This window comes from Pholis gunnellus (assembly GCF_910591455.1).
Source record: "Pholis gunnellus genome assembly, chromosome: 20".
Taxonomy (NCBI): domain Eukaryota; kingdom Metazoa; phylum Chordata; class Actinopteri; order Perciformes; family Pholidae; genus Pholis; species Pholis gunnellus.
This window is the reverse complement of record NC_136547.1, coordinates 17,270,095-17,281,896: the sequence shown is the minus strand read 5'-3', so window position 1 is coordinate 17,281,896 and position 11,802 is coordinate 17,270,095. Positions and strand designations below refer to the sequence as shown.

Here is an 11,802-nt window from a genome sequence, read left to right as displayed (position 1 = left end):
ATCAATTAAAAGTCATGCCAACTAGCTTCTTTGTTTTTCAATCCAGTGGGTACCTCATATGTTAAAGAATTGGTCTGATAATAAGGGAAAGGGCATTCCTCATGGTTCTGTGATAGTGGCACCGATACATACATATATAGTATTATAGAAATATTATAAAGCATGAACTTTATGCACAGTACTTATGTAACAGTTTATAGTGGTAATAAGAAAAATATTGGGATGTGTGAAAATGATCAAATGCAAATGAGAATGAGACATTTTACTGATGTTATGCAACACTGGCAGAAACATGGTGGACACCAATTTGGTCTCATTTCAAAGTAACTCACACACATTTGAGTAACTCTTATACTATACAGTATGTGTATATGAATCGGGTGTGCTTTGTTGTGTAGTCATTAAGAAAAGGTCATATGATATTTATTTAAAGCCTACCGAGCGGAAGTGCCAACAATTCATACCGGAAATGGTCAGAGTGAGTCTTCTTACCAAGACACAAACTATCTCTGCTGCGAGCTGTAAACAGGAACACAAGTTGCTCAGGAACGTCGTTTTAAACAGGCTGTCGGGGCCGTTTATCGACAGTAACACAACTCACTGTTCAAGGAAGATGGAAGACGACACACTAACGACGCTGAAAATACTGATAATAGGAGAAAGTGGCGTGGGAAAGTCCAGGTAAGCTGTAACGTTAGTTATCTCCGAAGAAAATCATGTCGTGGCTCACTGCTAACGTCAGATAGCTAGCGTTAGCTCAGCGGCCAACTAAATGTGAGGTGAAAAGATAATGCGTACTTCTAATATTACTTAGACGACTCGGCTGTGGTTGTCCTATTCTTTAATAAATAAAACACTGTTACGTTGTGAGATGACATTAAGGCTTGTGGTGTGCTAGCTGCTAACGCAGCTAGCTGACAGCAGCTGTGTGTGACATCATCTTTGTTCTGGTTTCTGAAGATGTTGCAATAATCTTAGACCTCCTTTCAGCCTGGTCCTCGTGGCTCTGCGGTCATGGGCGATGACAGTTATCTAAGCCCGCCGTGTGTTAGGAGATTTAAGCGAAGACACGATGAGCAAGTCACTGTTGTTGTGAATTATTGTGATGACTATGCAAGAACCATTATCTACTCTTGCGCTAGCTTCTCCAGCATGAGGTGGTTCAACAGGCAATGTCTGTAGTTTAAGAGGTCATGTTTGAGTGAAACGTGGCCTCTCTCGAAGGACTAAAACGCTGTGTAGTTTATACCACACAGGGGATTTTTGCCATGTGGTAATCAGAGGTCCTCGTTAGCAACCACAAATTAGCCTAATATTCAAAGCAGACTAGTGTTTTTTACCAACACTATTCTGGCAGTGTGCATGGTGTGGCATGCCAACAGAGAGCTTGGTCATGTTTGCTGTGGTCCAGACTGCACGAAAGAATCCTGATAGCCAGCCCGAGCCATCAACCATCACATCACAAACCATGGTTACTGAGTGCAGCATTGTCATAACACGGTACATAATGAGCTGCCCAAAGCTGCGTTGAAGTGAACTGTCTGGCCACAAATCATCTTTGACTTTCAGACTGATGACCAAGCCTCAGGTTCTCAAAATACACCGTTACACAAAGTGTGTAGTGCTTTTTTGTGTGTAGTAATCACAAGAGTGGGATCTTCAGCATTATTACAAATGGATCAGATATGAATGGATGTGAGAATACCCTTCATTTTGGATCCACGTGTTCGCCCAGAAGGTTGTAAATAATCTCAAATCTTTGTACTAATTAATGCACGTTTACATCCAAGAATGTCAGCAGTCCAATTGTTTCTCTATTGTCAGTTCTTCCCTCTATTTACTTTTTTTTGGGCATTATCCTATTTGGATCATTATTTTTACTGTAACACACGATTGTAATTTTAACCTTGGGTCCGTGCCTGTTTTAGTTTAACAGTAGAAATGTCCTTTTTCTTCTTCTTCACATTGTTCTAAAATCGTGCTGGTAGTTTGCTTACAGCTCTGTATCGACTGAGTTTATGCCAACGCCATAACATAGACCTGGGTTTGCTTATATTTCCAGAAAACGGGAGAGTTTTGTGGGCAGCTGTACTGTACGCTGCCTGCTAGTGCATAATTGAGGCCAAGAGCGTTGTTCCAGAATGTACTTTTTGTATTATTATTAAATTGGCTTTTGCTTAATACAATAAACAAATGCAGACTATGAATAGTTTCAAATGTCACTTAAATTATCCTCAGCCTTGAGCTATTGTCAAGCAGGTACACTGCCCGGACTAAGTTTTGAACAGCATACAGATATTTAATTTGTTTCCCCCGCAATCTGTAGAAGCCCTTAAATCACCAGGGAGATGTCTGCTTGGCAAGGAATACACACGTTTCATTTGAACAACTGAACCCACGCAGGACACATTTCTAACTTGGCTGTCTCCAAGCATAGCTCATCGGCTGCATCCCTCCTAATAGCCCTTGAGGAAAAATAAGAGAATTATGCTTGGTTCAAGTGAAAGGAGTCTACTTATCCCCATCATCAGCACAGTGATTAAGGCCTTTGCACTTGATTAGTCATAGTTGCGTGAACCCTGTCCACCTGAGTGCAATTTAACGGTGATATCATCTGGAGCATGTATGCGTAATGCAAGTTACGGACAAAGAGATCAATAGAAAGAGATACAGAATTCGGTACGCCCGGTGCCGAAAGACGAGTGATGTGAACAAAGCAAATGGAAACCTGATTCCAGACCAAAAGCTCGCTCAGTCTGTGGAATAGAAGTACGGAAAAAAGCCTGTCTGCCGTGTTTGTTAGTGGTTCATAATGAGTCTTAATTTAATTAGTTTGCTCTTTCCTGTCAACAGCCTCCTCTTGAGATTCACAGATGACACATTTGACCCAGAGCAAGCAGCAACAATAGGTGAGTAACACATGAGCTCACTTTATAAAATAGAAGTACGGTTTGGGTTTGTGGTGACTGCAAGACCGTTATCAGTGGAGTCGATATGATCGACACACTTTAATGGTACGCACTCAGACCTACGGGAGTAAAGTAGAAACGAGGATTTAAAATGAGATGATTATGAGCAGCACACTTTTGGTTACAGGTGAAACAAAACAGTTCATATTTAACATATTAGCTCGTTACCCACATATGTAAGAATGGGACAAAGTGTATCCACTGTTGTAAGCGAAAGTTCACCCGATATGTACCCAATAAAGTGTACAATGTAGTGTACATTAATAATATACTGCGTGTGTATGTATATATATATATATATATATATATATATATATATATATATATATATTTATTTATTTATTTATTTATATATATATATATATATATATATATATATATATATATATATTTAACATAGTGCATTTAGTAGACCCTGCTGAGGCTGCTGGTAGATACTTTACATCCATCTGAACAATCTACAAAATGACAGAACCCTTATCGTCTGCTCCAGGACCAGAACTATCCCTCCACACTTGCGTCTTGTGTCTATTACAAACCCAGTATTTATTGCAAATAATTAAAAATCAGAAATTAAGTCAATTTAAAAAAAATACTGGAATCAAAGTCAAGCTGGCCAAGTATCTAAATGTGGCCTGTCAGGAGATCTGCTGTAATGAGCACTTGGTGAGTTGGAAGTCAAAGTCACCACACAACCTCAGCGCCACGAATCTATTTGATTTATTTCAAAGTCAATGACGTGTTTGGAAGACATTCCTGCAGCAGACACGTCTCTGCATCCTATCCAGTGAACTCCTTGGTACATTATTTGATAATTAAGTGGAGGTTTTTCCAAAGTCTGGTGGATCTGCAAATTCTCTCCGCTTCTGTCAACGGTGTAAATCATGTGACGGACCGAAGACACACCTGCTATGTTTTCAAGTAGCCGTAAAGGGTTTATGTTCATTAAAGCATTCAACAGCTCGAGATTTATAATCTTACTGATCAGGATTTTCTACCCTATCTAATGTGATTTTTTTGTGAAGAGCTTGTAGCTCACAACGCTGTCTTTGTTTATGCCACTAAAAGCACAGATTCAAGAAAAGGCTGAAACAGTTACAACGGGTCAAGGCCTGGATCTTTGCTTATTTACTTGGCCAGCTGGGATTGTTTGCCAGACAGATGTCTTTATTGGAGTCAAGCCTCCCTCATTGACTCGAGTTCCCTCATTCAGACAGAAATCACATTTAATCCGGCATCACTCGATCTCAATTAATGCCTTTTCGTCATTGCCACCTAAAGCTGTTCAGCTGGGGTTGTATCTCTCCCTGTGACAATAGCTTTCTCACATTAGCACACAGTGTTTTGACCCGAAAGGTATTAAATAGGCGAGAGTCATCTTTCGGTCTCGATGAGGTCACAGATAATTGTCAGACAGTCGAGCAGCCCTGCTGTCACGACGCTTCCACCTACTCACTCCAGTCGTTACAAAAAGTGAAGGAGAGACAATTCAGGGTAACGCTCTGTGTATCGTACAACGAAGGGCCGTTCTGGTCCACCGTGGCCCGCAGAGATCGGCTCATCTTTAACTTCCAGCAGTAGTGGCATCTTGTTGTGTGGCGATATTACAAACGGATGCCGTTCCGTATGTTCTCTGTCTGAATTCATACAGAATGAAAGCAGGAGAGACTGCTCCAGTGTCTGAGCAACCAAGCTGGACTCGAGGAAGAGCGATGTGATTTTGACTGTGTGAACACATTGTATATACAGTATGTGTGTGTGCGGTACACATACTGTATGTCATATATCCTCAGCCTGTCTTCATGTCCCTTTTTTCTCCTCCTCTGTTTTGGCTCAGAGCTGAACTCCCCTCCCTAGTCCCAGATGTAAAAACAAGCCCAACACCAGTGTACATTTCCCTGGTAAATCTGTCAGTGGATGCTAAAACTCGGGCATATATGTCATCCAGACACTGCACAAAGGCAATAGAGGAGATTTACTTGTCGAGGGGATGGGGGACAACATTATCATTTTCATGTAAATGTCTGTTCCTTTGGGACCTGGTGGGATTTTTAGGGGTGAATCATGGCTCTCTGAGCCATTTCACAGGTGGTGGACTTTTTTTTATTTCTTTTTGTATTAGTTTCAGCTCAGGACAATAAACCACACACCGTCCCTTTTGTGGTGGATATGAATACAGTCACGCCATCATTTAAATACAGGACATGGGATGGGCATAATGCCAGTCTGAAAAGCTGGGGTTAGCAGAAGTTCAGAGACGATGTGTGGTATACATATGACAATCCATCATAGATAATTATAGTCTGTTGCAGTGATATAATATTCTTGGCCGTAATTGGCCAAATCTGTAAGAGTCCCCATAGTGGGATTGAAGCAGGATGAGGTAATCATGACGGCATGAGTGACTGACCTGCTTCTCGTTGTCTAGGTGTTGACTTCAAAGTGAAGACCATCACTGTGGACGGAAACAAGGCAAAGCTGGCAATATGGGTAAGTTGAGTCTGCAACATTCATCAAACAGAACTGTGGCTCGTCTGTCAGTCAGAGCTCCAGACTCCCAATCCGTCTGTTCCTGCAAATGCCCAGAAGATGGCGCTTGCGTAACACCGTTTCTGCCGACATGCTCGTTGAGGGACACGGAGGAGTCGTCCTTGTTGGTTGTGTCCGCCTGCCCCTGGTTTCCCCTTCTGTTTGAGCCACCAGTCTTGCCCTGCGAGTGTGTCCCGTAGTGCTGAGCTGGTTGTCTTTTGCAGGACACTGCAGGACAGGAGCGCTTCCGAACCCTGACTCCTAGTTACTACCGCGGTGCCCAGGGAGTCATCTTGGGTAAGCCAAGCTGTTGATGCCATCACTGCTCAAGCACCTGTGTGTCTATGTGTATATATATGTGTGTGTGTGTGTGTGTACCCCATCTTTACTACAGAGTCAAACCCCTGCTTGCAAAAAATACAGTGATTGCTTTTCATCCTGTGACCCACAGGCACGCACACACTCTTGCCTCTTTCTCTGGAAGTTAGTTTATACCCTTTAGTCAGACTCCTCATATGGACAAGCATGTACACCATGTATATGAACACACACACACACACACACGCACAGGAACTAAGTTAAACCTCTTAAACAGACTTCCTCTGCAGCCTATGGTTTTTGAGCACTCTAATGATGCATAGAAACACAAGGCGTCTTGCTATGTCACTGGGATTATGAGAGCATCCCATGTGATAAGTTTTCAGTCCCTTTGGTTTTATCAACCATGTGTTGATGCCATTAGGTATTTATTTGGTCTTAATAAGTGGTAGGATTCTTTTCTTTGTGTCAAAAGTTGAAATAACTCAGAAGAAATGTGTTATTAGGGAAATCAAATATGTAGGACTGAACGATTGAATGAGTAACTTGATTACTTATGCCCTCATGATTCGATCAGTTTGGATGACTCTCCCACTTCGCAGCAGCGAATATATTAACTGATTGATATCCATTTTGAATTTGAACACATCTTCCCAGTTCGATGAGTTAAAGTTATGCGTTCATAGGGGAAGGCCGTGTAACTTTTTAAAAGTATTTAGAAATACATTTGTTTGCATTTCAGAAAGTGTTTTATATTGTTTTTATATTTATATTTAAAAGTAAAGTGGCGGATAATATTATTGCATGCAAATCAAGCAATAAGATTTTACAGACCTGTTTTATTTTTCCTTTTGTATATTTACTATTGCTCTTAAATAAAATTTAAAAAAACGAATAATAATACTAAAGTATTTCTTATCTTATTAATCGATGGAATAATTGGTAGAATACTTGCAGTCCGACAAGATGTTTAATTTGAAGGCCTGTTAGACTGAATCACTGCTGAAGTTAACCTCACGCAGTCTTTCTATTTGGTCATTCAAATCTTCGTTTTGCTAGACGGTACCACGATTATTCTGATGTAATAATCCCCATGTTGCAAAATTGTCCTGTATGATGTATTCAGAGATGGAAAAGTCCAGAAACGATGCCTTTCCCCCAGTCGTGCATGAGCGTGTGTGTGTCCTCGCCTTCATTCTGACCACGTCTTGTTCCTTTTGGTTCGGCACAGTGTATGACGTCACGCGTCGGGAAACCTTTACCAAGCTCGACAACTGGCTCAACGAGCTCGAGACGTACTGCACACGGAACGACCTCGTCAAAATGCTTGTGGGAAATAAAATTGATAAGGTGAGTGTGTGTATGTGGTTCTGCATCACATGTTTGTGTTGACGAGGTTTTTGGATTGGAGAGGAGCAGCACATCAGGATATTTAATTCAACTTGTACCGTTTGGTTTGGCTTGAGCTTTAATGACCAAAAACATTCACTGAGTGTTCACTTTTTCTGACAAATTTTAAAATTGTTTTTCTGTATCTAGATATGCAAAGAACAGTTACTTCATACAGACATATTGCACAGAACAGTAAAAACGAAATTGCCAAAAATAAGTAGAATCACCTTACAGCCAGTTGACAAATTACAGAACTAAATAACCGTGGCAGACCCACTTTCATATTTTTGGCATCTGGTCCTTCACCAGGATACCAGAATCAGTCAGTGGGGATAAAAATGGCCACTAAGTAGAGCATTATGAATTTATTGTGTCCTGTTCTTTGTCTGTGAAAATCACTTTTCCTCTCTGCCCTGTGACGACCACAGTAGCTGACAGCTCCGCCCGGCAGACCTCAAATAAGCCATTACCTCTCCCTTTTTGTTTTAGGAAAACCACGAGCTAGACCGGGCCGAAGGGCTGAAGTTTGCGAGAAAACATTCCACGCTTTTTATAGGTAAGTCGGGAGGATTCCCTGCTCTACAAAGACCTGCTGGGCATGATCTACAGCAGGCTATTACACGGGGGAAACAGCCTTTTGAAATAACTATCATACTTGTTGAGGAATGCTTGCATAGTTCTATTAATAAAACGGGCTTCATATATCACTTTCTGCGCGCTCTCTTTTCCCCCTGTAGTTTTATTTTTTCAAATGTGTCGGTAAAGGACTTTGAGGAGTTGTCGTGATTTGCACTTAAAGTTTAAACACCTAGTTTTAATCTTCCAGGTACCGAAAAATGTCATTTAAGAAATGTCTGTGGAAATGGAAAGATTTCACTCAGATCTGTCAAAGTTCCCCCAAGTCATTTAAAAAATGTATTAATTCTGATTTGGCTTGATTAAATAACATTGAGTTCTCTATGCCGTGGGTATTATTATGTAGTATGTTTCTGGATATCGTCATGTTGTGGAGCAGGTGTTGACTATGTCCCCTAATAACCTCCACGGGTTCACTATTAGTGTCTGGGGTTGACAGTTATTGTTGAGACATTTTCCACCCCTCTGCTCTGGGAGCCCAAGCGGATGATGACATCAAGATGCAGACAACGGATCTGTATCTCATCTTCTTTTCCGCGTTCTCTTTTAATCCACTTCACTTTTTTCTCTTGTTTTTTTCCCCCTTCACTCCTTTTTTTCTTTCTTTTTTTTTGCCTCTTTCTCCTCTCCTCCCCTTTCTTTCTCCTTTTTTTATTTTCCCTCCCCATCTACACTCTGTTCCCCCAGAGGCGAGTGCAAAGACCAGGGACGGCGTTCAGTGTGCGTTCGAGGAGCTGGTGGAGAAGATCATCCAGACTCCCGGCTTATGGCAGACCGAGACCCACGGCCGAGGGGTCCAGCTCACCGACGAGGACGCGGGAGCCGCAAGCTGCAGTGGCTACTGCTCCCTGGTCTAAACAACGCACGCTAATACATGCACACACACACACACACACACACACACGTATGTTCAGAACATACATGCGAGTACCACACACAGTGCCACACAAGCATACACACTTGAAAAAACAGCCCCTCCCACAGTGTGCTGTCCTTAACTGAGCGCCCTCCTCAGACATGTAGGCAGTGGAGGGTTGACCGTCCACACACACACACACACACACACACACACACACACACACACACTACCTGTGATCACACAGACACTACTTTTTTGCACACTTTCTAACAACGCTGCGCTTAAATGCCAATGCAGCTCAGCCTTCCTCTAAATGGAATTTGAGTGAGTTTTGCTCTCCTCTGTTTTGTTTTGAGTTACAGTGTTTTTTTTTTGCAGTTTGGGGTCCCTTGGTCAACATTTTTTTTTTTAAACATTCTCACTTCATACATATGAAGGGAATCTAAAAGTACAAACCAAAGCTCGTCAGGCACACGAGCAAGTGTCTCGAGTATGACAACGAGAATGATAAAAAACATTTTGACCGAGGGTTCTCCCTTGTCTCCAGCATGCTTATTGTCCTCGGAGCACCTCGCCTTAGTGAGCACATCTGTACCAACGCAGGGCCGACGTTTCTCCGTCTTTTGTCTTTCTTATGCTGCTTTATCCTGACCCCCCCCCCCCCCCCCCAGCCCAGCCCAGCCCAGCCCAGCCCAGCCCAGCCCAGACTCTATGAACATCATGCTTCTTATGGAGAAGCTTGTTTTCCATCTCACCACTCTTGGAAGGCTCGGATCACGCGTCTCTGTTGTCCACACAACTGCCTCATTTCTTCAGAGTATAATAGAGTTACCAACTGTCTGGAATGGCATTTTACTACTTTTATTGACTTGGACTTCAAACTTTTTGGTGTGTTTTTTGAAGAGTGCATAAATCCAATAGATTTAGCACTAGCAAGCTTTCCACTGGGTGCCGAAGAAGAGGGAAACTCTTTAAAATTGCACGCCTTTGTAGTAACGAGTTGCTTTAATGGAGTGCGACCTACTGGCAGTCCCGCACTCAGACAGACAATATCAGTAATAACACGAGCACGACCATGGTTTTTCATAAAGATCCCTTTGACTGGACAGAGACAAAGGAAAAGTGTTCAATATTAGACAGTGCAGTGAGTCATGAGGGTGTTTCCACTGAATTTGGAAAATCAAAGAAAAAGCTGTGTGCTCCACATTGCTAATGGCTTTCACAGTACTCCTATCTCTGTGTTTGTGTCTGAGAAGCAGTTGTAAATGTACTGTACCCCCTGACCTCTGACCGTGTTTGTGGTATTCGAGTGCTGGTGTGTGTTCTGGGAAATCTTGTAACAGGGATGGTGAAAACGACATGGATTCAAGCGCATGTCTTATCACAAATTAAATTTTTCTCTTTTTTTAAATCTCTTTTTAATTGCATGGGGAACTCTGCGTGCCATTTATTTGTGTTTGTTTGTCCAGTGAATGGCCTTCAGAGGCGTATTTACTGTTAACACGTTAACTTATACTTAGCAGAAAATAAAACATTGCTTACCATTTGAATTTAATGGTATAAGTAAACAAAAAGGAAGTAGGCTTTTACTTATTTAACTAGTATAGCTTTCTTTTTTTTTAACCTTCAGAAATATGTATAAACATGTGTACCTTGTAAATTGTGTGTATTTTAGGGATTTGGTGGGAGAATTCCTGTATGAATTGTAAAGCTGAATGTAAACATATTTCACTACAAACCGCCCAATGTATTAATCTAAATAAAGATCTTTTTTTAAGCGAATTCAAGGAACTGCGTTGGTGTTAATGCAACTCTGAGCCGCAACATCTGTACCTCATAGAAGCAGGTTGTATAATGATTACGAATATACGTCTTCGCTCAAATATCCGAGTATTCAGTAGAAATGACTAATAACTTTGCCGTCATGGTTGCCATGTTGGAAATGTCACTGTTAGGTGATGGGTTTTTCACTCCGCGCCCTTCGCATTCCTCTGTCCCCAGAATAAAGAGGTGTTCAAACAGTGTCCGAGGAACCGTCAGACGTGTGATCTATCTAAATCATCTTTTTGGCAGACTACTCGGGAAAACAGCACCTCAGGCATAACTCACTCTACCAGTGCTTTAACTGGGATGTGCATAATTCCTGGGCGATTATGAAAGGGTCGGGGCTGGCAGCGAGAGCGAGGACTCTTCCTTTTTAGCATATCCCTCATCTCCTGCCGCAGCCTGGAAATATGTCTCGGTCAAACAACAACGGAGGCATACGGCGTAATAATGCCTTTATGTGGTCCAACCATGTGCTGATCTGTAGCGCTGCTGTTTCCTCATGCTTACACTGGAAAAACGTCAGCTACTCAAGGGGCTGAGCTGACAGATTCCGTATTTCCTGGGAATAATTTACAAAGTCGGGTCGATTCGCATTACTTTTTACAGCCACGTCATGAGAAGTAGGGCAGCCTTCCTAAATGCCCCCTTCACTGCCCTTTTGAAAGCTGAACAATGCTTCTATTTTAGTATGCTGGAAATGTCATTTAGTGCGGAATTTAATTCTAAATGGGGCAGCAAATACATTTTTCTCTCGGTTCATTTCAATTGTTTTTTGCTAAAAATATTGAAGAAAAGAATTGCTGTTGCAAGTTCCCCCACAGCCCATAGTGACTTCCTCAAATTGCTTGATTTGTCCAGCCAACAGTCCCAAACTCAAAGATATTAATTCACAAACAGAAAAGAGAGAGAAGATTTTTGAATGATAAATTGTCAAAAATGTTGCAGATTTATTATTTTGTTTTTCCATTTTACCGGACCTATGGCCAAAGTAATTGAAAGTGCTTGACATTAACAATGTCTCACTTTAACATTTAACTTGCCTCGTCTCTAGAAGTTAATGTAACCAGTTCAGTTAGGCATTCTATCGCAGAAGTAACATATAGAACAACCTGAGGTGTCCCATCGCCGGGTCAGCCTGGCTTGGCGCTACATGAAAATCACCTAACTTACTGCAATTGGTCCCGTGGGGGACATGAATGTCCATACAGATTTTAATGACAATCCATCCAACAGCAGTTGAGATATTTCAATCTGGACCAAAGTAGTGGACAG

The 11,802-nt window shown here is 41.7% G+C and overlaps 1 protein-coding gene across 1 annotated transcript; it reads left to right on the top strand.

The window, feature by feature from the left end:
* The first annotated feature begins 522 nt into the window (after positions 1–522).
* Positions 523–10,485, top strand: LOC306712181 (ras-related protein Rab-18-like). Its single transcript, XM_079181322.1, has 7 exons — positions 523–681; positions 2,854–2,909; positions 5,398–5,459; positions 5,723–5,795; positions 7,048–7,166; positions 7,698–7,764; positions 8,532–10,485. Exons 1-7 carry the CDS (start codon positions 614–616, stop codon positions 8,699–8,701), a joined length of 615 nt encoding a protein of 204 aa, XP_079037448.1. The 5' UTR covers positions 523–613; the 3' UTR covers positions 8,702–10,485.
* The last annotated feature ends 1,317 nt before the right edge of the window (positions 10,486–11,802 follow it).